Source organism: Erythrolamprus reginae, chromosome 10, assembly GCF_031021105.1.
Source record: "Erythrolamprus reginae isolate rEryReg1 chromosome 10, rEryReg1.hap1, whole genome shotgun sequence".
In the NCBI taxonomy this organism is placed as follows: Eukaryota; Metazoa; Chordata; class Lepidosauria; order Squamata; family Dipsadidae; genus Erythrolamprus; species Erythrolamprus reginae.
In genome coordinates this window covers 12,362,881-12,390,808 of record NC_091959.1, presented here as the reverse complement: position 1 = coordinate 12,390,808, position 27,928 = coordinate 12,362,881, and the positions used below count along the sequence as shown (strand labels likewise).

The following is a 27,928-nucleotide window of genomic DNA, read 5'->3' as shown; positions in this document are numbered from 1 at the left end:
TAAATAAAATAAATTTACGAATATACATATCAACCTCAAAAAACATTTACGAATATACATATATTCTTTTAATAGGAAAGTGAATACAGGAACAAGGGGGCACAATCTGAGGTTAGTTGGGGGAAACATCAGAAGCAACGTGAGAAAATATGATTCGAACACTTTTCAAAGGTAGCCCCATGTAGACAGTGTTGCAGTAATCAAACCTCGAGGTGATGAGGGCATGAGCGACTGTGAGCAATGACTCCCTGTCCAAACAGGGCCGCAACTGGTGCACCAGGCGGACCTGGGCAAACGCCCTCCTCGCCACAGCCGAAAGTTGATGTTCCAATGTCAGCTGTGGATCGAGTAGGAGTTGCCAACCCAAGTTGCGAACCCTCTCTGAGGGGTTCAGTAGTCCTCCCCCCAGGGTAATGGATGGACAGATGGAATTGTCCTTGGGAGGCAAGACCCACAGCCACGCCGTCTTGTCTGGGTTGAGTTTGAGTTTGTTGACACCCATCCAGGCCCCAGCAGCCTCCAGGCACCGGCACATCACATCCACTGCTTCGTTGACTGGACATGGGGTGGAGATGTTGTGGTTGAAGCGTCTATGAAACTTCTAATGGTCGCTTGGACAAGTCCCTGCCATTTTCTTTCTAATGTTTTGGAGGTTGTTTGTCCCTGCCTTCTCTTTCCTAAGGGATGAGAATGAAGGGTTGGCTCAAAGCCACCCAGCTGGATTTGTCTAAAGTGAAGCCTAGAACTCCTGGTAGCCTAGTTTCTAAACTAATGCTTTTCACCATCGCATCAAACCGGCCATAAACGTTTGCATTCTCCTGCTCCTTTCTTTATGAATACAGAAGGAAGGCGAAATAGTCTTTGGGGGGTGGGGGCGATTATGGGTCAAATTAGTGGTGAAAGGAGTCAAGGACAGCCCTCAATTTACTTTTGTGAAGCTTTGTCGTCCCAGCTGTGAAGAGAAGAATGACTTGCATATAGGAAGGAGGTTCAGTCTGGGTGTGTCCTTCCCAACAACGATGAATAGGTGGAAAACTTAAAAACAAAAATCCCCTTGATGGAGAACTTCCTGCCAAAAAGGAAACAAACGCCCCAAATGGGTGCTCAAAGATGCATTTAACTGACATGTTTCTCTCAAATGGCAAAAACACCCCCCCCCCTCCCACTTTCCCACTATTTGATGTGGTCATACTGATTAAAAATAGAATTGATCAAATTCCAGTTCTGGGTAAAGGCAAATAGTTTTAGAGATCAACATAATCAGAGAAGCAAGTTGAGGGCAATGAAAAATGACAATTGGTTGAGAAACAATTCCCCAATTGTTAAACTTTATGGTTTTCAAGAATTTTGATTTAGGAAATGCTAAGATAAAAAGGCATTTTTATAGTGGGCAGTTAACCAGTCCCCCTCTTCTGGTTGTGACATCAATTGTTGGAGGATATTGGAGTTGTAGTTAGTTACTGAAAGAGTAGTAGATGTTTGGAACAAACTTCCAGCAGACGTGGTTGGTAAATCCACAGCCACAGAAATTTTGGGTTCCATTGTGGCCGTAGGTCGAAGACCACCTGTTCTGTGGGGTGAACCATTAAAATCACTGGTTAGACATTCGGACCTGTTTGTTCATGGTATTTTTGAGCTAAATATGAACAAAGAGTGCCATCCATTTTGACTTCCTAGGCCAGTGATGGCGAACCTATGGTACGGGTGCCACAGGCCATATCTGCTGGCATGCATGCTGTTGCCCTAGCTCAGCTCCAATGTGCATGTGTGTGCTGGCCAGCTGATTTTTGGCTCACAAAGAAACACTGGGAGGGTGTTTTTGGCTTCCAGAGATCCTCCACGTGGGATGGGGAAGGATGCTTTTACCCTCCCCTGGCTCCTGGGAAGCCTTTGTTATATGTTGTTTCACTGCTGTTGTTAGCCGCCCAGAGTCTGCGGAGAGGGGCGGCATACAAATCTAATTAATAAATAATAAATAAAATAAAATAAATAATACCATTTGCGGCCAGCCTTTAAGTGCCTAATCCACCTTAGCTAATTTATATGACAAATGTGGCAACCCTGTTTATTCCTTTCCCTAATAGTGTCAAACTGACTATAAACCTCACAGTTTATGGATTGTAATTTTAGTAATATTGACCATGCGTAATTGACTGGATTTTATCTGTTATTTATCATTTTATCGTACAACTTTTGGCCGTGAATTTATTCAGTGTTTTTATTTGCTTTGGTCTATGAGTGTAATAATAAATTTGATTTGATTTGACTGGGCCCAAGTGATCCAGCCAGCTGTCATGCTTAAAGGGGGACTAGAAATCCAGTCTGCTGGTTTTGAAGCCAACATTTCCATCTTAGACCAGTCTACCATGTCAGTTGACTGAGAAATTGGCTTTAGAACTTGGAACCCAGTTAGAGGAGGGGGCTTCCTATTGGTCCACCTGAGTAGCCCCCACCTGCCAAGGGAGTTACTAAGGGATTTAAGTGTGGCTCTCCCTCATTTGCTCGAGGTGCAAATTTCAGGTCAATTCTGCCTTTCGGTATTGGCAGGCATACTTTTTATTCATTGTTCTTTGAAATAAAATAGATAGAGGGAGATTGGGGTTGGGTGGTAGGGGCGGGGAGTTAGTTTTTAGCATAGTAAACAATCAGACAAAGACATTTACAGCCAAAATGGAAGAATCCAAACACAGACAACCAAAGAAGATTCAGGAAAATAAAGCAAAAAGCCCAAAGGTCGAAGTTCTGCAATTTATCAAGATCCTAGGCATCTTAGCTCCAATTGTAGATAAACAACTTCTTCGGGAAACTCCTGCCTACCTGAAGCAAAAGGACAACCAGCCACCTCGAAGGCGTTTCAGCTGCACAGGTGAGAGGTTTTCAGTTTTCTTTCGTAGCAAGCCTACACTAACTATTTACACGGTAGCTATCTCTCTCTAGACATTACCATACAAAATACTCACAATTCTCTATCTACTACTGTGAGCCGCCCCGAGTCCTTGGAGAAGGCAGCATACAAATCCAAATAAAATGGAAAAATAGAAATAGAAAATACTATTCTCAGTTACAATACTCAGCCACAAGTCTTCAGCCACGATATTCTTCAGCCACCACAAGCCACGAGGAGCCACAAGCCACACTAAACAACAAGCAACTCTAAATCTTCAAAAGCCACACCTGTGCAAAGGTGCTTTATGGTATATACTTTACATCAACCAAGCAGATTACATTACAATCTGCAGATTCACCGTGACATTGTAAAAGTCATTATGATGATTACAGTTTTTCTCTGCAATTTGGAATATTACGTCAGTTAGGGCCCCGATCCTGACCAACTCTGGATGGGCTGTTCCAGCTATGGAGACCTGTGGTATTGATCCCCCAAAATTGAAAAGAAACTAAGCACCCTTTTTGCATTGCAAAGATCACTCTTCCCAAAACAAACTTGTGAGCTGTAAAAACCCCTTAAACAGTCCTTAAGTACTTAGCCAGCAGCTGTGCAGACACGTCACAGCCCTCCTTCTTCCACGAGTTGAAACACTCACACTTTGCTCTGCCTTGGTTTCAAAGTCTTGAAAAATCAACAAACAGAGACCTGAAACAGCAAATCATGGTTCAAACCAATACGATCAGATAATCTCCACACTGCGAGGCCAGCACGCTGCCAATTTACCAGCAACCCTAACTACTTGAACCCCACCCAACCAGAGTTATCTCCTATAATACTTTTGAAGCTGTTCACTCTTATGCATAGCTCTACGCATGTGTGGATCTATCATTATTTCCTCATCTGAATCTAAGGAAGATAAGGATGATTGACTTCTTCCTGGGCTGTCTTCCAAGCCCCCCTCTTCCATCTCTTCCTTTTGCAGAGGACAATTCACCATCTGACTCTGTCGGCAGCAAAACAGGCCTATGACATGTTGATGTTTCCCCCACATCCACCTCCTCAGTCCTTGGGGCAGGAGCTGGGCCAGAGCTAACCACAACAAAGAGTAGACAAAGGCAGAAGGACAGATTACAAAGTCCACGTGGGCTTCTTGGGAAAGACTGCTAGCTGCTTCCCCTTCCTTGTCTTGCAGGACGGAGTGAACAGAAGCAGAACCCTCAATTTGAATTCACCTGGAATGCTTATTTAAACCAGGGCAGGAACAGGTACCATCCCTACAAGCCTCCCCGGAAGGAAGATCAGCGTTATTCAGCAAAGCGAAAAGAGCAGAAGAACTTGGGACTCCATGGATATTACCAGCCTGGCACCAGGGTATCTCGAAAACGGCATTATGATGAATGCAGCAGTGCGGGCTGTTATTACGGACATGCAGATTACAGGTGAGGCGCTAAGGAGGCCGTTCAGCTAGTCCGTGGGGCATCTGCAGGAGTCAGCGTGCCAAAAGGATGCCAAAAGTTGGGGGAAAGATCAGAAGCAACATGAGAAAATATTATTTGACTGAAAGAGTAGTAGATCCTTGGAACAAACTTCCAGAAGACGTGGTTGGTAAATCCACAGTAAATGAATTTAAATATGCCTGGGATAAACATATATCCATCCTATGATAAATTACAAGGTCTTTTTCTGCCGTCAATATTCTATGTTTCAATGTTTCTAAAAGAATGGTGTTTGTCACAAAGATCATGGAACGGAGATTGCAGGGATTAGTAGAACTGTAGCTTTGGGTTAGGCCAGGGCTTCTCAAATAGTGGGGTAGCTGGGAGGTCGTGAAGCAATGCCAGGGGGGTGCGTGACCCCGGGAAGCGAGCTCTTTTTTTGCCGCAGGGAGGAAGGCTTTTTTTCCACCAAACACTAGCACCCAGCACAGAGCAGGAGATATGAAGAGCAGATAACAAACCCTTAAGAGACACCATGGAAAAATATTGAACAGGGATGAAAAGAAAGGAGGAGAGAGACGGAGATCACGAGACAAAGGGAAGTCTCCCGAAAGCTAAGATGAGGAAATATGACGAAGCATATGTAGTGCTTGGCTTCATTGTGAGTATGGTGGGAGATGAGGAAAGACCGGTATGTTGACTGTGTCTAAAAATGTTGGCAGAGGATAGCATGAAGCCAAATAAATTAAGGCGCCACTTAAGCACTCCAATCACACTGATAAACCGATTGAGTTTTTGAAGCAAAAATGTGCCAAATATTACAAACAATTGTCCAAGCGGAGAGTTGGGGGAGGACACGAAATGTTTACATCTTACGGGAGAGGGGGTGTAGCAGAAAATAATTGAGAAGCACTGGGTTAGGCTCTCCCTGCCCAAATAGTGTTATTCTAAGTCTCTTTGAATACTAGTAATGGTTGAAGGAGATAAGTAGGTCTAGCCCAATGATGGTGAATCTATGGCATGGGTGCCACAGGTGCAACATGGAGCTATATCTGCTGGCATATGAGCCGTTGCCCTAGCTCAGCTCCAACATGCACGTGTGTGCCGGCCAGCTGATTTTTGGCTCGCACAGAGGCTCTGGGAGGTCATTTTTTGCTTCCAGGGAGCCTCCAGGAGGATGGGAGAGGGCGTTTTTACTCTCCCCTGACTCCAGGGAAGCCTTTAGAGCCTGGGGAGTGTGAGCCTATTGGACCTACCAGAATATGGGAAACAGGCCGTTTCCTGCCTCCAGAGGGCCTCTGGGGGGCAGGGAAAGCTGCTTTCGCCCTCCCCAGGTATTGAATTATAGGTGAGGGCATTCATGCGTGGGTGATAGTGCACATACAGACTCTTTCGGCACTTGAGGAAGGAAAGGTTCGCCAATCACTGGTCTAGCCTATGGATAGGGCTCTTTAAAAAGAAACCCAACTTAGAAATAAGTAGAAATTTCCTGACAGCGAAAGCAATCAAGCAGTCAAATAACTTGCCTGCTGTGGTTATGGGTGCACCATTGGTAATGGCTTTCGAAAATAAGCTGGACAACCATTTGTTTGAGATTGTAGATGGCTTCTGCTTTGGCCAGGGGTTGGACTAGAAGACCTCTAAGGTCCTCTCCAACCTTATGATTTCTCCAGGACAGAGTTGCTGTTCATTTTTTCCTTAAGAATCTTGCATTCCTTCATCGGGGGAGATCTCTGCACCCCTCAACCACATTCTAGATTTGCATTGCGAGCTCTGCCCCTTCTTTGCAACCGTATGTGATAGAAACCGTATTAGCTTGAATTGAATGTTTTGAGTTCTTCTTCTTTCTCCTCCAGATATCCTCAAGCATCAAAAAGACCGAGACTGGATGTATTCGAGCCACGAAACCTCCAAGATTATTGCAGGCTGTCCAATGAGGGAGCTACGTTCGGTTAGCAAGAAAGTTCCAACCTTTAAGAACGAAACACCTGTTATAATTGGGAATGTAAATATGTTGTAAATATCTGTATTAAGTTTTCATGGTTTCATATCTACATGTATTAAATTTTTAACCTCCTTTGTTTTGGATTGTTGTCCATTAAAAATTGAGTTTGTTCAATAATTGGAATTTCTGTGTCTCTTTCCACCCCACTCCATCTAGTAGGTAACTGATGGTAACTGATGGCTTTTTAGTTTGAAATTGTGTTTAAAATATTGAAGATATTTTCACAGGTGAAACTGCATGTGTGTAGGTAGCTGTGTTTCTGAAATGAATCTCTTTTTTGGGGCGCACATGATACAATAACTAACCACAGTGGCACGAGGCTGCACAATTCTTTAAATTAAAATATAGTTGTGCATTTAATATGTCATGATACTCAGCTAATGTGGCTTAATAGAATGTCCAGATAATCACATTCTGAAAGCACCAACAATTAGGAATCCCTTTTGTTTATTATCAAAAGAAGATTTGACCCAAAGCCTTTTTGCTAAACAACATAATTTTTTTTACTACGCTTTGCTTGAATTGCACAAAAAGGAATAACAATTACCCAGCAATTAAATTCTCTATAGCTAATATGTGACAGCCCAATTCTATTTGAAAACAAGCCCTTTTGATTTTAATAAGACCAATTCTCAGAGACAGGTCTTCAAGATAAACATAACATTGCGGACTGTAAAGAGTTTGCAGATTATAAAAAGTTTCAGCTACCCTTTAAAATTGGTTTGTATACATCTTCTATACAAATATCTAGAGATTAACTAGTGAATCTAATTAAAACTATGTTAAAAAAAACCTCATGTACGCATAAAACAGAAGTTTGAATTCAAAACCATGTATTGTATTTTTTTTACGACATATTAATTCAATTATTATAAATGGGGCAATCTCTATACTCTATACGTGTTGGTTCCAAACTCTTAATTGGGAATTCTAAATACAGTTGTGCAAAAACAAATGTTTATCCACTCCCTTATACTGTATAAGTATCCAGCAGGAGGTTTTTGTGATCTAGGGATCAGCTTTAAAATACATTTAGCCATCATGTGCATTTCCTCAGATATTCCAGACGATGGCGATGTTGTATAGTCTTTAATAAGCCTGCAAAGTTTCTTTATTATTTATTAGATTTGTATGCCTTGTAAACTCTTAAATAGGTTGAATTTAGAATAGAATAGAATTCTTTATTGGCCATGTGTGATTGGACACACCAGGAATTTGCCTTGGTGCAGATGCTCTCAGTGTACATAAAGGAAAAGATACATTTGTCAAGAATCATGAGGTATAATACTTAATGATTGTCGTGGGGGTGAAATAAGCAATGAGGAAACAATATTAATAAAAATCTTAAGGATACAAGCACCAAGATACAGTCATACAGTCATAAGTGGGAGGAAATGGGTGATAGAAATGATAAGGGAAAAAAACTAGTAGTAATAGTAGTGCAGACTTAGTAAATAGTTTGACAGTGTTGACGGAATTATTTGCTTAGCAGAGTCATGGCAATCAGGAAAAAAAACTGTTCTTGTGTCTAGTTGTTTTGGTGTGCAGTGCTCAGTAGTGACGTTTTGAGGGTAGGAGTTGAAACAGTTTATGTCCAAAATGCGAGGGGTCAGTAAATATCTTCACAGCCCTCTCTTTGACTCGTGCAGTATCCAGGTCCTCGGTGGAAGGCAGGTTGGCAGCAGTTGTTTTTTCTGCAGTTCTGCAGTTGTTCTACTATTTTAACCCATCGTGATAGTTTGTTGCTGCTTTGGTAATTTTTATGATTATGTGACTTCTTGTCATTCTTAAAATACAGTGGTACCTCTACTTACAAACTTAATTCGTGACCAGATTATTAAGTTGAAAAGTTTGTAAGAAGAAGAAATTTCCCCCCCATAGGAATCAATGTAAAAGCGAATAATGTGTGCGATTGGGGAAACCACCGGGAGGGTGGAGGCTCTGTTTCCTCCCAGGAGATTCTTAGAGAGGCCTCACAGAGGCTTCTCCCCGCCTTTTCCGGGCGTGTTTCCTCCCAGAGATTTCTAGAGAGGCCCTACGGAGGTTTCTCCCTGCCTTTTCTGGTCCTGTTTCCTCCCAGGAGATTCCAAGCTAGATAACTGTTTGCTGCCGTCCTTGATTTAGGAACAGGAAGACCTACTTAAAAGAAATGAGTCAAGAGTTTGCAAGGCAATGAAGTCCATGTGCACAGACGGGGAGAAATGAAGCAGCCAGTTTACAATTAAGACACAGAGTATTTTCACTGGGGTAAAGTTTTTGGTCATTGGGCTTGTCTTCTGTTCTGAATTGCTTCAAGCTCCCTTTTTTTTACAAAGGCCCTGTTTCCTCCCAGGAGATTCCTAGAGAGGCCCCACAGAGGCTTCTCCCTGACTTTTCCGGTCCTGTTTCCTCCCAGGAGATTCCAAGAGAGGCCCCACGGAGGCTTCTCCCTGACTTTTCCGGTCCTGTTTCCTCCCAGGAGATTCCAAGAGAGGCCCCACGGAGGCTTCTCCCTGACTTTTCCGGTCCTGTTTCCTCCCAGGAGATTCCAAGAGAGGCCCCACAGAGGCTTCTCCCTGACTTTTCCGGTCCTGTTTCCTCCCAGGAGATTCCTAGAGAGGCCCCACGGAGGCTTCTCCCTGACTTTTCCGGTCCTGTTTCCTCCCAGGAGATTCCAAGAGAGGCCCCACGGAGGCTTCTCCTTGACTTTTCCGGTCCTGTTTCCTCCCAGGAGATTCCAAGAGAGGCCCCACGGAGGTTTCTCCCTGACTTTTCCGGTCCTGTTTCCTCCCAGGAGATTCCTAGAAAGGTCCCACAGAGGCTTCTCCCTGACTTTTCCAGTCCTGTTTCCTCCCAAGAGATTCCTAGAGAGGCCCCACAGAGGCTTCTCCCTGCCTTTTCCGGTCCTGTTTACGCCCAGGAGATTCCAAGAGAGGTCCCACAGAGGCTTCTCCCTGCCTTTTCCGGTCCTGTTTACGCCCAGGAGATTCCAAGAGAGGCCCCACGGAGGCTTCTCCCTGCCTTTTCCAGTCCTGTTTCCTCCCAGGAGATTCCAAGAGAGGCCCCACGGAGATTTCTCCCTGCTTTTCCCGGTTACAGTTTCAGAGGCTCGGGTTTGTAAGTGGAAAATGGTTCTTGAGAAGAGGCAAAAAATTCTTGAACACCCAGTTCTTATCTAGAAATGTTCGTAAGTAGAGGCGTTCTTAGGTAGAGGTACCACTGTATTAGATGATACTTTTATATATAATCTTTAGGACGGTATTATGATTTGAATGGTTTTACAAACTGCTGCATCCGGGTTGTGCTTGGAAGATGTGATTCAAACAATAACGTGTTTGAAACTGCTTTCAGGTATGACTATAGTCGTGATCCTGAAATCAGGGCACCTGGAGCTTCTGCCTTTTGCTGAAGTCACTAAGGACTATCTTTTGTGAGGGATTGGGGTTTTAGGTGTATTCGGAAATGTCCTGTTCTACCAAAATAAACCTCCAATGAAATTGTTTTTGCACTTTTCATACTATTCATTCATTCATTCATTCATTCATTCATTCATTCATTCATTCATTCATTTATTGTATTTGTATGCCGCTCATTCCGAAACATATTCAAAGCAGCTAACAACAGATAAATATGTGCAAAACCAATAAAAATATATTTAAAAACAACAACAGATAAATACAACAATAGTAAAATAGTTGTATTTTACAACAATAGTAAAACAACAAGTAAAAATTACAATTAGCAGTATAATAAAAACAATAATATCATTTTAAAACATGCATACATTACAACCACTCTAATTCTAATTCCTAGCCAATTATTTTCCATCTCTCTCATCAATCATCTATTAATTTTCTATCTCTATTTTATCCAGTCTAATTTATCCAGTAACCTTTTCCTGCTATATCTTAGAAAAATAAAATGCCACGTACATACCTATAACAAGCAGGAAGAAGGAGATTGTGATCCCGCTGTATAGAGTGCTGGTGAGACCCCATTTGGAATACTGTGTTCAGTTCTGGAAACCCCACCTACAAAAAGATATGGATAAAATTGAACGGGTCCAAAGACAGGCGACAAAAAAAGTGATTTCTGACAGTCTCAAAATGGGTGAACAGTGCAGTCAGGCGGTAGGGAAAGCAAGTAGGATGCTTGGCTGCATAGCTAGAGGTATAACAAGCAGGAAGAGGGAGATTGTGATCCTGCTATATAGAGTGCCACATTTGGAATACTGTGTCCAGTTCTGGAGACCTCACCTACAAAAAGATATTGACAAAATTGAACGGGTCCAAAGACGGGCTACAAGAATGGTGGAAGGTCTTAAGCATAAAACGTATCAGGAAAGACTTCATGAACTCAATCTGTATAGTCTGGGTGACAGAAGGAAAAGGGGGGACATGATCGAAACATTTAAATATGTTAAAGGGTTAAATAAGGTCCAGGAGGGAAGTGTTTTTAATAGGAAAGTGAACATAAGAACAAGGGGGCACAATCTGAGGTTAGTTGGGGGAAAGATCAGAAGCGACGTGAGAAAATATTATTTTACCTAAAGAGTAGCAGATGCTTGGAACAAACTTCTAGCAGATATGGTTGGTAAATCCACAGTAAACATGTATCCATCCTAAGATAAAATACAGGAAATAGTATAAGGGCAGACTAGATGGACCATGAGGTCTTTTTCTGCTGTCAATCTTCTATGTTTCTACCTGGCCGCAGGAGGGCAGCAATCCCTGTTCTGGCATCCTCGGTGCCCTATTACATAGAAATGAAATGTTAGTTCCTGGAACTAACGTTTCTATTCCTGGCAACTTCTTCTATGGCTGTTGTGATCTTTCATCAAAGGAAAGAAATGAAAGAATGAAAATAAGCCAATCCGGATTCTTTGCCAAATGTTACAGCACATATATACACACACTGGCCACAGGAAGGCAGACTCTGCTGCTTTTCCAAACTCAGATTTTTTAAAAAGATTTTTTTTCTCCATCTTTACATAAACAAAACCAGAGACTTTTCACTATAAAGCTGTAAGGAAGAAGACTTAACTATTTTTAATCTGGAATATTCCTATATATGTTTAGCTCTCAAAAGAAGCTTGTCAAACCAGAAGTCAGATATCTGATACCATACCTAACAATGGCAGCTAGACTGATATACGTTCAAAATTGGAATCAGGAAACCCCTCCTTCGACACTAAACCTGATAATTAAAGTACACGAGTGTTCTGTCGGGCTCTCTGGTAGAATCCTCCCAAAAATTCACAGGTACAAATTTCAGACACACACACACGTTTGAAAATTCAAAACAATGTTCTTTATAATGAAAATTCACTTAAACCAAGCCCTCTTTTCTTATAGCCAAGAGCACTTGTCTCCAAACAAACTGGTAATTTGTACAAGTCCCTTATCAGTTCTGTGATACTTAGCTTGCAGCTGTGAGGCAATTCACAGTCCTTCTTTCACAAAGTGGAACACACTTTGCTCTGGTTTAGTTTCAAAGCAGGGAAAAATCAGCACCCAAAAAGTCAAAGTCAGTAAAGCAGTCACGAAACACAAGGATCAGATAATCCTCCACAATGGCCAAACCCACAGGCTGCTCTTTATAGCAGCCTCACTAATTACCACAGCCCCACCCAACCACAGGTGGCCTCATTTTCTTTGATAATAATCTCTCAGTTGTTGTTGCCTATGCATCGCTCTCAGCATGCATGGCTGTATCATTAACTCTTGTTCTGAATCCAAGGAGGAGCTATATAATTGATCTCCTTCTGAGCTGTCTGCCACACTCTCCTCCTCCCTGTCACTCATGTCTTCTTGGTCAGAGGAGCCTTCATCAGCAGATTCCACCGGGGGGGGGGGAGCAAAACAGGCCTGCAGCATGTGGATGTCTCCCCCACATCCACAGTCCTTGGGGCAGGAGCAGGGCCAGAGCTAACCACAACAACGAGGTGGCAGAAATGAGCAAATTAACACAGGAGCTTTAGGATAAAGACAATACAGAATTTTATAATACTTGGGACAGATGGTATGACTGGTTAAACAAAAAAAAAATTGAAACTTTAATACTGCATACACATCCAAAAGAAAATGGGGAAAAAGAAGTAAAGAATAATCCTATAAAGCCTTTTAATCATGGTTTAAATAACATGGTTTAAATAACAGACAGACTGTTGCTAGATGCAGTCATTGATCTCTAATTCACAGTAAAATACAACCCATGAAAAGAAACACAAAGAGACAGAAACAAGGTAATTTAAAAAGCTTAAATCAGAAAATGAAATAGAAGAAAACATGGATAGGCTGTAAGTAATAAGGTCCAGCAGAATTTTCTTATATCTTTTCTCCTATCCTCTCTTTTATATATATTACTACATGTTTATTCTCTTTAACCTTCATTGTGTATTGGACAAAATAAATAAAATAAAAATAAATAAAATATATGTTAATTGTTAGAAGTTCTGATACCAATGTAACCTGTAGCATAAACCAGTATGCTCTACTATGTTGTTTTTTGTTTGTATACTTTCATTTTTTGTGTGTGTGTCTCCGTTTTCTTTTTGTTGTTTTAAATGTAGATAATTAATAACGATATTTTTTCAAACAAAAGAAGCTTGTCAGATGTATTTCTGCATTCTTTCTCTCACCTTGGCTTCAAAAAAGAATTGTCTCTCCTTTGTGACAGTCTTCAAACCCACCTGAGCAATTTAAAGGATGGAATTAAGTTCTCCTGTCTCTTCTCAGCCATTCCAGCAAGATCTGTTCTGATTGGCTGACATTCCTGCTTGGACCAATCCTGGCCACTTAGAGTCCCTATGGCAACCTGTAAACTCAACATAGATCAGTTATTTTGCTGATCGCAGAGGGCCAGAGACTTGTTGAAAGTGTCCTTTTTTTTTTACAAAAAAAAAAGCCGGCTTGGTGCCCTGATCCTCTTCAGATGATCAATGCCCGGACGAGTAGGAGTGGCCGGATATACAGTCCTGGTGTGCTTCTCGGTAACTGGTTTGAAGATGGGTGTTTAGAAGAGGTAAATAAACATTCTCCACCCTTTGCATTGTTCCATCCATGTTTGGTCTTTGTGCAAATCTCAAAGCTACTGATTTATTTATTTTATTTATTTTATTATTTATTTTATTTATTTTATTATTTATTTTATTTATTTTATTATTTATTTTATTTATTTTATTTATTTTATTTTTTATTTTATTTATTTTATTTATTTTATTTATTTTATTTATTTTATTTATTTTATTTATTTTATTTATTTTATTTATTTTATTTATTTTATTTATTTTATTTATTTTATTTATTTTATTATTTATTTTATTTTGTTAGTTAGTTAGTCAAGTAACTAACATAGATATAGCAATGTTTATATACATGATACTAGTAAAAGAGAAACATTAGGACAGGGGATGAAAGGCACGCTGGTGCACTTATGCACGCCCCTTACTGACCTCTTAGGAATCGGGAGAGGTCAACAGTATAAGAGTAAAGTTTTGTGGGTTAGGTGATGATACTGCAGAGTCCAATAGTGAGTTTCATGCATCAACTACTTGGTTACCAAAGTTGTATTTCCTACAGTCGAGTTTGGAATGGTTTACTTTAAGTTTGTATCTGTTGTGTGCCCCTGTGTTGTTGTGGTTGAAGCTGAAGTAGTCATTGACAAGAAGGACGTTGTAGCAGATGATTTTATGGGCTATGCTTAGGTTGTGCTTAAGGTGACATAGTTTTAAGCCTTCTAAACCTAGGATTGTAAGTCTAGTTTTGTAGGGTATTCTATTGCGAGTGGAGGAGTGGAGGGCTCTTCTAGTAAAGTATCTCTGGATGCAACTAGACTTAATTCCTAGATTTAGAAATCTTAGAACTATGTCACCTTAAACACAACCTAATCATCTAGAGTGTTTATGTTCAAAATGCGGCGTGGGTTCCAGACAGATCTTAGGGATCAAAATATGGCAGGGAGATTTGATAGCAACATCTCTATATTTTTCTGACGTTCTGGTTGACTCTTCTTGTCAGTGACTTGCTTTATTTACCCAGCCTGGTACTCGTGTTATTTCTTTAAACCCAAATTCCATCTCATTTCTGCATTATTTGGCATGTTATTTGGGGTATTCCAGAAATAGGAGTTTAATCCTCCATGCTCTCTCTCTTTTTAAAAATGCACTTTAAGAGCCTTTGGCAATCTCTAAAAAGAGGTAGAATCTGTTGGATCACATTCCACTCTGTTGCATTGGTTCAACAAATTGCTTTAGCAACTGTATTCCTCAAGCATCTTCACTGTGCATTGTCTAGACCAGTGATTTTCAACCTTTTTTGAGCTGCGGCACATTTTTTACATATACAAAATCATGGGGCACATTGAGCCGGGGGAGGGGGGGGTGTAAAAAAGTTTGGACAAAAATTATCTCTCTCTCTTCCTCCCTTTCGCTCTATTTCTCTCCCTATTTCTCTCTCTTCCTTCCTCCCCCTCTCTGTCCATCCCACTTTCTTTCTCTCTTCCTTCCTTCCTCTCTTTTTTGCTCTCTTTCTATCTCTCCCTCCTTCCCTGCCTCTATTTCTCTCTCTTGCTTTCTTTCTCTCTCTCTCTTGCTTTCTTTCTCTCTCTTTCTTTCTCTCTCTCTTGCTTTCTCTCTCTCTCTCTTGCTTTCTTTCTCTCTCTCTCTTGCTTTCTTTCTCTCTCTTTCTCTCTTTCTTTCTTTCTTTCTCTCTCTCTCTTGCTTTCTTTCTCTCTCTCTCTTGCTTTCTTTCTCTCTTTCTCTCTTGCTTTCTTTCTCTTTCTCTCTCTCTCTCTTTCTCTCTTGCTGAGCTTCGCGGCACACTTGACCATGTCTCGCGGCACACTAGTGTGCCACGGCACACTGGTTGAAAAACACTGGTCTAGACCAGTGTTTCCCAACCTGGGCATCTTGAAGAGATCTGGACTTCAACTCCCAGAATTCCCCAGCCAGCATTTGCTGGTCTCTTCAAGTTTCCACGGTTGGGAAGCACTGGTCTAGGAAATATGCCTTCACCCATATGCTCTGTCCTCATAGGTGTGGGAAAACTTTTTCATAGTTCTTTAATGATCTTGTTTTCATTCTTTAGATGGGATTGAGCCATATGGGCCAAATTTCCTAAGGTGGGAGATTTTATACACCTCATCATGCTGCAGTAATATACAAGATGCATATTAAATTCTATGATAAGCTTTTCCCCCCCTTTTAAAAACAGGAAACATTGAAAGATTTTTTATATAAAAGAGAAAATGGAGAACTGCTAATCCAGAAATCACGAAGACTGAAAGATACTTTTTACAAGAAGGTAAACAAGAACAGTTTTTCCCCAACCACCATTACTCTGCTAAACAAATATTTCCTTCACCACTGTCAAACTATTTACTAAGTCTGCATTACTATTAATCTTCTCATTGTTCCTATCACCTATCTCCTCCTACTTATGACTTTATGACCATAACTTGTTGCTTGTATCCTTAAGATTTTTATTAATATTGTTTCCTCATTGCTTATTTGACCCCCTATAATCATTAAATGTCATACCTCATGATTCTTGACAAATGTATCTTTTTCTTTTATGTACGCTGAGAGCATCTGCACCAAGACAAATTCCTTGTGCTATTGCTATTGTGGCAAAGGGGAACTATGCACATATCTCAGCTGTGGCTAGGGGGGCTTTTGCACAAGTTCATCTTGTCTACCAGTTGCAGCGCTTCCATGACCAGGAGGTGCTCTAGACACTCACTCACGTCCTCATCACCTCTCATCATGATTATTGCAATGCGCTGTACACAGGGCTACCCTTGAAGAGTATTCGGAGACTTCAGCTGGTGCAAAATGCAGCGGTGTGCACAATAATGGGTGTACCAAGGTACGCCTGCATTACTCCACCTTTAAGCGAGCTGCATTGGTTACCAGTCGGTGTCTGAACGCAATTCCAGGTGTTAGTTATCATCTTTAAAGCCCTAAATGGCTCATTTACTGGACCGTCTCTTGCCTCATACCTTGCTGAAGCCAATAAGGGCCCACAGAGTTGCCCTCCTCCAGGTCCCGTCTGCCAAGCAATGCTGGTTGGCAGGACCTAGGGGAAGAGCCTTCTCTGTGGTGGCTCTGACCCTTTGGAATCAACTGTCTCAGAAATCCGTACTATCTCCATTCTCCACCCTACTGGTCTTCCAGAAAGCTGTTAAGATCTGGTTTTTTTCCAGCAGACTGGATTTAGGATTTTTATGATCATATTTATTGGTTTTATGTCTATATTGTATATTGTTATTCTATTTATGACTTCTGTTAGCCCCTATGAATGCTTTTTGGAGTGAGTGGCATATAAATACACTAATAAATAAATAAATTTACCATCTTCCTTTCTCTTCTCACCAACAGGAGCAGCTCTCCCTTTCAAAAGATGGATTTATACATTTTGGAGACACAGTTCTATTTCTGAACCTCGATGTCGTTAGACTCCCAGAGGAAAAAGCTCTTATTATGGGTGGAAATCTCTCTTTGGCTGTGAATCCTGATACATCGACTCTGTACACCGGGACTAATTTGAGAGCTCCATGTGACCTGAGTGCGATCGAACACGTGAAACCCGTTGGGCGGAATGTGTTTCGGATTTTAAGGTGGGGACTCTGACAAAAAGATTTGGTAGTACAGTGTTCCCTCGATTTTCGCGGGTTCGAATTTCGTGAAAAGTCTATACCACGGTTTTTCAAAAATATTAATTAAAAAATACTTTGCGGTTTTTTCCACTATACCATGGTTTTTCCCGCCTGATGACATCATATGTCATCGCCAAACTTTTGTCCGCCTTTAATAAATATTTTTTTTAATAAACTTTAATAAATAAACATGGTGAGTAATAATCTAAATGGTTGCTAAGGGAATGGGAAATTGTAATTTAGGGGTTTAAAGTGTTAAGGGAAGGCTTGTGATACTGTTCATAGCCAAAAATAGTGTATTTACTTCCGCATCTCTACTTCGCATAAATTCGACTTTCGCGGGCGGTCTTGGAACGCATCCTCCGCAAAAGTCGAGGGAACATTGTAATTTGGCAAAGGGACCCAATTGGGTGAATAGTTGGGAAGAAAGCAGTAATGGGTTGCAGCCCCCATGAGGGGAGGTGGGGAATGGAGTGGGGGTAGTAGGTTTATGCACTATTTATTAAATACTGAATAGTTTTTTTAATTGTCCTTCCTCCTCTAGTACCTTAGTATGATTCTTATTACTTTCAAAATAGGAAATGATTCAATAGTATGTTTTTCCCCTTAAATGCTTTAATAATTTTAATCATTATCTAGAACTCAACTAGAAAAATTTTGAATTTTGTTTCTTTTTTTCCCTTCTGGGCTCTGGGTATATTTTTCCTATCACAGTAAATGAGGTTGAATGTGTATAATTTTAGAAGAGCTGTGCATGCATACACACAGATACAGTTTATATAGTAGATAATGTATATTTTTATGTGCCTGTGTGTAATATGTATGGCATATATACATAAGAATTAAAGAGTATATTTTGGAGGTTTGGTAATAGTAAATAGAGAGGGAAATTGTATCTCTTTGAGGCGAGGAGAGGCCAAGTACCCTAACCCTAATCCAAACCCTTGACGTGATTGACATGAAGTTGGCCACCTATAAGCCAGTCACATGAGATTTAAGCCATCCTGGTCACATGACCGCCAAGCCAGTCACATGGCCAGCAAGCCACACCCACGGCCACAGTGTAATAGTAAAAAAAATTTGCAGCCTTTCACTGGTCCCAGCTTACCATGTTTGCAGCTGGCCTGAAAGCCACATGAAATTAGCTTGAAGCTCACATGTGGCTTTAAAACGAGAAATCAGAGGTGGGCATCATGTGCTTCTCAGGACCTGCAGCCTTCCAATTTCTTCAGGGCATCTCAAGCATCTGGATCCCAATTGCTGAAAATTGAGAGCACTGTTTCCCCACCATCTTGAGATAGGAACACACTGACTGTCATATAAATTCTAAATTTGGCACATCAGAGCTAGAAAACAAAGAATTCCCAATTCCTCCTCCAAACATACCCTGCATGTTTTCTGGCCTCACCTCTTTGATGGACAAGTCCTCCTGTTCATTCCTGCTCTAAGTCGTCTGTTTATTACGTAAATGTAGGAAAATATTTAATGATGAATCAACTCCTTGCCATTTCTGACTGACAGCTTTCCCCCCAAGTTTCCAAATCAGGATGTTTTCCCATCGTCTTTTCGGTTAGAAATTAAATCCTTAACACCTGACTAGGGATTGGATTCCAGGTCTTTCTACTCCTTGATGAGTGCTAGTTACTTTACTGTTACTTTAATTTTATCATTTTCAATGGATGTTCCAGTTTTAAATCATTTCTTTTTTTTTCTATCCCTCCCTCTCTCTTACACTTACAAACACAATCACACTGTCAGACTTTCTACTAAATCTGCACTTCTATTCTACTAGTTTTTCTCATCATTCCTTTCACCCATTTCCTCCCATGTTGACTGTATGACTGTAACTTGTTGCTTATATCCTAAGATTTTTATTAATATTGCTTCTTCATTGCTTATTTGACCCCTATGACAATCATTAAGTGTTGTACCATATGATTCTTGACAAATGTATATTTTATTTTATGTACGCTGAGAGCATCTGCACCAAGACAAATTCCTTGTGTGTCCAATCACACTTGGCCAATAAAATTTTCTATTCTATTCTATTCTATTCTATTCTATTCTATATGCCCACATTCTCTTTGCTGGTTTTTTAATGGCTGCTTCACATTCTTTTATTGTTGTATATCTTGAAAATAAATGAGTAAATAAATGAGTCCATTACCCTGGGGGGGGAATTATTGACCCCCTCAGAGAGGGTCCGCAACTTGGGCGTCCTCCTCGATCCACAGCTCACATTAGAAAAACACCTTTCAGCTGTGGCGAGGGGGGCGTTTGCCCAGGTTCGCCTGGTGCGCCAGTTGCGGCCCTATTTGGACCGGGAGTCATTGCTCACAGTCACTCATGCCCTCATCACCTCGAGGCTCGACTACTGTAACGCTCTCTACATGGGGCTACCTTTGAAAAGTGTTCGGAAACTTCAGATCGTGCAGAATGCAGCTGCGAGAGCAATTATGGGCTTCTCCAAGTATGCCCATATCACTCCAACACTCCGCAGTCTGCATTGGCTGCCGATCAGTTTCCGGTCACAATTCAAAGTGTTGGTTATGACCTATAAAGCCCTTCATGGCACCGGACCAGAATATCTTCGGGACCGTCTCCTGCCGCACGAATCCCAGCGACCGGTTAGGTCCCACAGAGTTGGCCTTCTCCGGGTCCTGTCGACTAAACAATGTCGTCTGGCGGGACCCAGGGGAAGAGCCTTCTCTGTGGCGGCCCCGACCCTCTGGAACCAGCTCCCCCCTGAGATTAGGATTGCCCCCACCCTCCCTGCCTTTCATAAACTCCTTAAGACCCACCTTTGCCGTCAGGCATGGGGGAACTAAAACACCTCCCCCTTGCCCATGTTGTTTTGTTGATTGATTGACTGTGTGCCTGTTTTTTATATATACTGTTTTTTATGAGATTATTAATTTAAATTGGAACTGGATGGGTGGGCATTGGATTTGGTATTGTGTACTGTACTGTTTTTTATTATTGTTGTGAGCCGCCCCGAGTTTGCGGAAAGGGGCGGCATATAAATCCAATAAACCTAACCTAACCTAACCTAACCTAAAGAACGCCATTACATTCACGACCTTAAATACCCTGAAAATCTTTACCTTTTCTTCCCAAAAGTTCTCATTCTCCCTATGAAAAGTCGAACTGGAAACTCTTAGGAACAAGTGATTCCTTTCCCCACTTTTAGTCAGTCTCCCAGGGAAAAAAACATTCTCTGTATTCAGGACTTCAGCCACCCCGAGTCTTCGGAGAGGGGCGGCACACAAATCTAATAAACTATAACTAACTATAACTAACTTGCTTCAAAGTAAATGGTGGTATTGCGTTGCGTTGCATTGATATTTTTCTCGTTATTATAGCCTCGAAGGAGAAGCCATGGGGGAACCTGTTAGATTCGGGCAGAATTTTGGCCTAGGAGCAACTGGTGGATTTCAGGAGAAAATGGTTAGTGATAAATAACACCACTGGATTATAAAATGCACCTAGCTTTTGGGGATGAAAACAAGAAATTAAAAAAAAGCCTCTGCCAGCAATTTCCCTCCTTGCAGCACACCTTGATTTAGCACGAGCAGCTGATTGGCAGTTGTAGGGCTTTATAGGTCATAACCAACACTTTGAACTGAGTCCGGAAATGCATCTTATATACCAAAAATTACTGTATATCTATTGAAGAAAAACCCTCCACATTGGTGACAGGAAAGGCATCCTGCCAGTAAACACTCTGCACCATTCAGTTGCCTAGGCTCCACCCTGCAAGGGATTATGCGCTCGTTAAAAGATGATCCCGAGCATACAAATCCAATAAATAAATAAATAAATAAATAATTGAGCCCAGCAGCTTTGTTGCTAAGTAAAACAGATTTTTTTTTCTCCCATTTCCCCACCTTTTGTGCTGTTGTAAAGGGAATCACTTCGTTAGTAACCTGGTTGTTAACCGAATCTGACATCCCCCCAAAATAAGAGGAGGAAGGTGTGTTAGATATGTTCAGTGTCAAGTTATTTGTGAAACCAACAAAGGTGTGATACAAATAAACAAAACTCTGAGACTTTTTAAATGTATTATTGTTATTTTAGAGTCTAACTATTAGATTTGTCATTATATATTGTTTTTATCATTGCTGTAAACCGCCCCGAGTCCACGGAGAGGGGCGGCATACAAATCTAATAAATAATAATAATAATAATAATAATTAATAATAATAATAATAATAACCTGTATTATTTTGGCAAGGGTCCGAGCTCCTGGTTCAATATAGTTATATTTCTGTGTCTTCTCCCATTCTGTGATAGTATACAGAACCCTCAGTGTGTTCAGCCTCAAATTTGCAAATGGGAGAACGCAACCACTGATCATAGGAAACAGTAAATATACTGTTAATCTCCCCCCATTGTTTTCCGTCAATCTTCAATAATGGTTAGCTAACTTCCAACACAAATCCCTCCCTTGTGTTTTCATTTCCAGCTGTTTTTGGCCAGCGACCATAAATCATTTCAGAATATGGCCAAGAAATCTTCTCTCCAGTCTGTCTTCATGACGGATGAACTTTCATACCTGTGTGCCTGGCAAATTATCTTCCTGGACCCACAGTTGCGCTTGGAATATGAAGGTTTGCCAATCCGTGTAAGAAAACACCTGTATTTGTAAAGAGAGAATGTGAGTGTGTGCGTGAGAGAGAGAACTTTAAAGGGGAGATATTCTGAATTTCCCAAATTCAGACTATTTGGCTTTCTTCATCACTTGTCATTTAAGAAGTTTGTTCAGTTCTGGAACCGATATATTCAGTTTGGAGACACGGATGTATAAACTGTATGAATATAACAATAAAGTATATAAAAGGTTGCAGATAGGCTCAAAGAAATGTTATGATATGTAAAATGTGAAAAAGAAATAAAAACACATTAAAAATAAATAAATGGATGAAAGCAACGATCATAAAGCGAACACTGCCATTTGAAGCAGAGGTAAACCCTGGTTTCCCGCAAAAGCATACAAATTCAATAAATAAATAAATAAATAAATAAATAAAAGTGTCACACATCACAAGGGGTGTGGTTGCGGGGTGCTGCAAACAGCTGAAAATACAGGCTGGTTGCCAAGTGCTCAAATGCAGTCACAGGCAGGCATTGTAACTTCAAAAATGGGTGGTAAGTAACTTTGAGGGGGGCTCCATTGTAACTTTAAACAATTGCTAAGCAATCAGTTGTATGTCGAGGACTACGTATACTTCAGTAGTGAGTTCTAAAACCCTTTAGCACCAGTTTGCTTGTGCGCATGCTCAGAAGCATTGATTGATTGATTGATTGATTGATTGATTGATTGATTGGATTTGTATGCCGCCCCTCTCCGTCGACTCGGGGCGGCTAACAGTGGTAAAAACAACATGCGACACTCCAATACTAAAACAGCTAAAAACCCTTATTTTAAAAACCAATCATACATACAAATATACCATACATAAATTGTAGACGCCTAGGGGGAAAGAATATCTCAGTTCCCCCATGGCAAGAGGGCGGAGCCTCCTGTGACCACCACTACCGGTTCTTAGAACCAGGCCAATCTGGAAGCAACCCACTGCTGGTATACTGTACTTACATGCGAAACCTGTTGAATAGGGAATATGTTTTATTTTATATTCCATGCTTGAGAATTCTAGGCCAGTATAACTAACTGAAATAAACAATTGAAATATGGAAATTTAAAGCTTCCCCATTGTTTTTCTTTTTTCTCTTTTTATAGGCAAATACAAAAGTTGTCATCGTTCATAGCCATACGAATCAGGCACTCGCAGTTCCCAGGACCTTCTGGATAAGGTGAGCGCCAGCAGGCATTTTCCGATAGCAATAGCATTTAGACTTATATACCGCTTCATAGAGCTTTTACAGCCTTTTCTAAGCGGTTTACAGAATCAGCACATTCTACAGCCTACATTTAAACTAGCTCTAATTCTTTCTCAAGATCAGAGGTCTCTCAATAATAGAATAGATAGAATTCTTTATTGGCCAAGTGATTGCACACACAAGGAATTTGTCCTTGGTGCATATGCTCTTAGTGTACATAAAAGGACAAGAGACATTTGTCAAGAATCGTGATGTACCACACTTAATGATTGTCAAAGGGGGGGTCAAATAAGCAATGAGAAAACAATCAATATTAATAAAAAATCTTAAGGATACAAGCAACAAGTTGCTGTTATTATTATTATTATTATTATTATTATTATTATTATACATTGTACATTGTTTTATTGTTGTTGTGAGCCTCCCCGAGTCTGCGGAGAGGGGTGGCGTACAAATCTAATTATTATTATTATTATTATTATTATTATTAATAATAATAATAATTAGATTTGTATGCCACCCCTCTCCGCAGACTCGGGGAGGTTCACAACAACAATAAAACAATGTACAACAAATCTAATAATTTAAAAAAAACACTAAAAGCCCCTTATTAAAAGCAAACACACCATGCATAAACTGTATAGCCCCGGGGGAGATGTCTCAATTCCCCCATGCCTGATGGCAGAGGTGGGTTTTAAGGAGTTTACGAAAGGCAAGGAGAGTGGGGGCAGTTCTAATCTCTGGGGTTACAGTCATATAGTCATAAGTGGGAGGAAATGGGTGATAGGAATGATGAGAAAAAACTAGTAGTAATGGTAGTGCAGACGTAGTAAATAGTTTGACAGTGTTGAGGGGATTATTTACTTAGCAGAGTGATGGCGTTCGGGGGGAAAAAACTGTTCTTGTGTCTAGTTGTCTTGGTGTGTTCTGCAGTGACGTTTTGAGGGTAGGAGTTGAAACAGTTATGTCTAGGATTCAAGGGGTCAGGTCCTCTTTTTGACTCGTGCAGTATACAGGTCCTCAATGGAAGGCAGGTTGGCAGAAATTGTTTTTTCTGCAGTTCTGCAATCCAACCCCTTGCCGCATTTTGGAATTTCTGCTTAGTTTTTTCCCCCCTGTGTAATATTTTGCTTTTTCAAGGACTTACTTTGGAAAAGAATGCGAAATCAACTGCCACACCTATATGGATTCCCACAAAGCTGAAGAAAGCAAGAACCACTGGATAATAGTCACGGGGAATCCCAGCGATGATTCGACGACAATGTTCGATAGGCCAAAGCCACCGTCAGAGGAGACTAGAGCACAAAACAGCGAAGTGGTATGAAAACTCCTGGAAATGAACAGTTGGAACTTCTGGCTTTTGTGAAAGAAAAACAGGAAGAAGCAGAGAATGAAGCAGGGATTAAAGGTATATTGAAATGATTGAATAAAATAACGATTGAAATTTTTTTCAAGATTAATGATGTTGAATCTTGAATAAAATGTTGATTAAAAACAACTCTCTAACTTTGACCTTCTTTCGTTTTGACCACAGGATGGCAGCATCACTCTATAAGAAGATTCTGTCTCTCTCTCTCTCTCTCTCTCTTACACACACACAAACACACAAACACACATAAACATACATTCTAATGAATGTAGTGCAGGCTTTCTCTATTGGGCAGCTTTTCGTACTAAAATACGACTTTAGTAACCGAGTAGTTGATGCATGGGACTCACTACCAGGCTCTGTAGTATCATCACCTAACCCCCAAAACTTTACCCTTAGACTATCCACTGTTGACCTCTCCCGATTCCTAACCCCAATTTTAAGGGGCGTGCATAAGTGCACCGGAGTGCCTTCCGTCCCCTGTCCTAATGTTTCTCTTTTACTTGTATCATGGATATAAATATTATTATATCTCTGTATACCACCAATATGTACTTGACAAAACAAATAAATAAAATAAAATCTCCCATAATTCCCCATCAGAAAACTGACCGGAAATTCTGGGAATGGTTGTCTAACTCTATCGGGAGAGTGATCCATTGAAGAAGGCCCACGAAACTTCAAAACAGTGTTTCTCTGCCCCACCCCTGGGCTGCCAGCCATTTTGGCACAAAGAAGTGTGGATGCTGGAAATATTTGTAGGAATGAATTAGCAGTGGAAAGGATGCTTACTGTATACCCTTCTTGTTTTTCTTCATAGCAGGAAAACAAAGCAGTTTAGACAGACAAATGTTTGGAGGAAGGTTGCAGGACAGAATTCGTGGAAACAGAAGAACCCTACCCACCCACCCATCCTTTTACTCATGTCAATCGTCTGCCTTGATGTCAAAAAGAAAGAAGAAAAGGGGGGAAAGATGTGGAACTCCCTGCCTCAGGAAAGCAGCTGAAACATTCTCCTCTCGTTCCTTTCCTAGGAAGGCTTTCGTTCTGCAGCAGGAGTCTCCAAACTTGGCCATGTTAAGACTTGTGGACTTCACCTCCCAGAATTCCTCAGCCAGGTCTCCAAACTGGGCAACTTTTAAGACTGGTGGACTTCAACCCCCAGAATTCCCTGGCCAGCACAGCCGGTTGAGGAATCCTGGGAATTGAAGTCCACAAGTCTTAAAGTTGCCAAGTTTGGAGAGCCCTGTACTAAAGGCAGAGGCCATTTGTGATGGCGTGTGATATTCTCCAAACCACAATCTCCTTTTCTGTCATATTTTTTCCCCCTTTGTCTTCCTTTTAAACAGTTTTTTAACATTTCCACTGAAATTTGGTGAGCTGTCCTGGTCGGTTGCATCGTAAGCAACTGGACTGGATCAAAATTTTATTGATTTATTTATTTATTTTGTCCAATATACAATGAGGGTTTTAGTGGGTATACAGTATATCTATATATACATAATAAAATACATGATGAAGATTATAGAGGAGATACTCATAGTAAAATATATCTAAGAAATAATAGAAAAGAAGATAAAGTAATAGAACATATCAATGAAATAATAGAAGAAGAAATATAGGAATAGAAGAAAGGTATAGGAGATATAGGAGAGCAATAGGACAGGGGACGGAAGGCACTCTAGTACACTTGTATTCGCCCCTTACTGACCTCTTAGGAATCTGGATAGGTCAACCGTAGATTATCTAAGGGTAAAGTGTTGGGGGTTTGGGGATGACACTGTGGAGTCCGGTAATGAGTTCCACGCTTCGACAACTCGGTTACTGAAGTCGTATTTTTTACAGTCAAGTTTGGAGCGGTTAATATTAAGTTTAAATCTGTTGTGTGCTCTTGTGTTGTTGTGGTTGAAGCTGAAGTAGTCGCCGGCAGGCAGGATGTTGCAGCATATGATCTTGTGGACAATACTTAGATCTTGTTTAAGGCATCTTAGTTCTAAACTTTCTAGGCCCAGGATTGAGAGTCTAGTCTCATAGGATATTCTATTTTGAGTGGAGGAGTGAAGGGCTCTTCTGGTGAAGTATCTTTGGACATTTTCAAGGGTGTTAATGTCTGAGATGCGATATGGGTTCCAAACAGATGAGCTATATTCGAGGATGGGTCTGGCAAAAGTTTTGTAAGCTCTGGTAAGTAGTGGGAGATTGCCAGAGCAGAAGCTACGTAGGATTAGGTTTACAACTCTTGAAGCCTTCTTGGCTATATTGTTGCAGTGGGCTTTGGCACTTAAATCTTTTGTTATTAGTATACCAAGGTCTTTAACCAAGTGGGGATTATCTGTGATAATTTGATTATTCAGTTCATATTTGGAGTTCAGATTTTTCTTCTCAATGTGTAGGACAGAGCATTTGCTAGTTGAGATTTGGAGTTGCCATGTGTTAGACCACTCAGAAACAGTGTCAAGGTCTTTTTGGAGAGTAGTTGTGTTATCGGTGGTGTTGAAGAGTTTTACATTGTCGGCGAAGAGGACACAGTTGCTTGTGATGTAATCGCAAAGGTCATTGATGTAGAGCAGTGTTTTTCAACCAGTGTGCCGTGGCACACTAGTGTGCCGCGAGACATGGTCAGGTGTGTCGTGAAGCTCAGAGAGAGAAATTTATTTATTTATTCATTCATTCATTCATTTATTAGATTTGTATGCCGCCCCTCTCTGTAGACTTGGGGTGGCTAACAACAATAATGAAACAACATATAACAAATCTAATATTTAAAATAATTAAAAGACCCTTATTTAAAAAACCGAACATACACACAAACATACCATGCATAAATGGTAGAGGCCTAGGGGGAAGGGAATATCTCAATTCCTCCATGCCTGACAACAGAGGTGGGTTTTAAGAAGCTTACGAAAGGCAAGGAGGGTGGGGGCAACTCTGATCTCTGGGGGGAGTTGGTTCCAGAAAGAAAGCAAGAGAGAGAGAAAGAAAGCAAGAGAGAGAAAGAGAGAGAGAGAGAGAAAGAGAACAAGAGGGAGAGAAAGAGAACAAGAGAAAGAAAGCAAGAGAGAGAGAGCAAGAGAGAGCAAGACATAGAGGGAGGGAGGGAGAGAGAAAGAGAGCAAAAAAGAGAGGAAGGAAGGAAGAGAAAGAAAGAGGGATGGAGAGAGAGAGAAAGAAAGAGGAAGGAAGGGAGAGAAAGAGGGAGAGAGAAATAGAGCGAAAGGGAGGAAGAGAGAGAGAGAGAATTTTTTGGTCCAAACTTTTTTTAACACTCCCACACTCTCCCCCCCCCCCCCCCCGCTCAATGTGCCCCAGGGTTTCATAAATGTAAAAAATATGCCACGGCTCAAAAAAGGTTGAAAATCACTGATGTAGAGAATGAAGAGCGTTGGTCCCAGTACACTACCTTGGGGAACACCGCTTTTAACTGGGACGGGGGTGGATATGGTGCTTCCTATTTTGACCACTTGTTGTCTGTTTGACAGGAATGTTTAGATCGAGATCACACAAACAGGCCTTAAGGAACATACCTGAAAGAAAGTCTGCAGCTGGCTAGGCTCTCTTGCCTCTCCGTTCTCTGAGACCTTCTAAAGCCAACATTTCCGTGTTGGACCGAAAATCCCACAACTGGCCAAGGCGTCTGGAGTGGTGGGGGAAAGCGAGAAGCTGTCGGAGGAAGCTCCTCTCGGGCTTTTGTGAACTTGGAGCCTCTTCCGTCAATGATTCATTCAAAAAAATTAAAAATAAACCTGGAACGCATT

General features: G+C 41.0%; 1 protein-coding gene and 1 long non-coding RNA gene across 7 annotated transcripts; one reads left to right on the top strand and one right to left on the bottom strand.

Moving 5' to 3' along the window:
• Positions 1-13,206, bottom strand: LOC139172748 (uncharacterized). 3 transcript variants are annotated; one of them, XR_011559935.1, is made up of 3 exons: positions 12,948-13,206; positions 10,244-10,338; positions 1-6,311 (listed from the first exon to the last, which is right to left on the bottom strand). It is a non-coding gene; the product is annotated as an uncharacterized lncRNA (long non-coding RNA). The 3 variants fall into 3 exon arrangements; XR_011559934.1 differs by lacking the exon at positions 12,948-13,206 and adding an exon at positions 10,854-11,187; XR_011559936.1 differs by lacking the exon at positions 12,948-13,206 and adding an exon at positions 10,854-11,187 and having other exon boundaries at positions 1-6,294.
• CFAP161 (cilia and flagella associated protein 161) lies at positions 13,116-27,928 on the top strand. Of its 4 annotated transcripts, none has more exons than XR_011559932.1 (8): positions 13,137-13,330; positions 15,520-15,609; positions 16,686-16,924; positions 20,326-20,410; positions 21,429-21,587; positions 22,704-22,777; positions 23,945-24,212; positions 27,653-27,928. XR_011559932.1 is itself a non-coding variant. In XM_070761973.1 (7 exons), exons 1-7 carry the CDS (start codon positions 13,241-13,243, stop codon positions 24,126-24,128), a joined length of 921 nt encoding a protein of 306 aa, XP_070618074.1. In that variant the 5' UTR covers positions 13,116-13,240; the 3' UTR covers positions 24,129-24,302. The 4 variants fall into 4 exon arrangements, 2 of the variants coding, with proteins under 2 accessions (XP_070618074.1, XP_070618075.1); XR_011559933.1 differs by lacking the exon at positions 27,653-27,928 and adding an exon at positions 24,339-24,756; XM_070761973.1 differs by lacking the exon at positions 27,653-27,928 and having other exon boundaries at positions 13,116-13,330; positions 23,945-24,302.

What these genes read in the sequence shown, in the direction of transcription:
- CFAP161 (XM_070761973.1), top strand. Translation starts at nt 13,241, where the DNA reads ATGATCAATGCCCGGACGAGTAGGAGTGGCCGGATATACAGTCCTGGT. An exon ending in GTGGATTTCAGGAGAAAATG is followed by an intron (nt 20,411 to 21,428) that starts GTTAGTGATAAA and finishes TTTCATTTCCAG; the next exon opens with CTGTTTTTGGCCAGCGACCA. An exon ending in CCCAGGACCTTCTGGATAAG is followed by an intron (nt 22,778 to 23,944) that starts GTGAGCGCCAGC and finishes TGCTTTTTCAAG; the next exon opens with GACTTACTTTGGAAAAGAAT.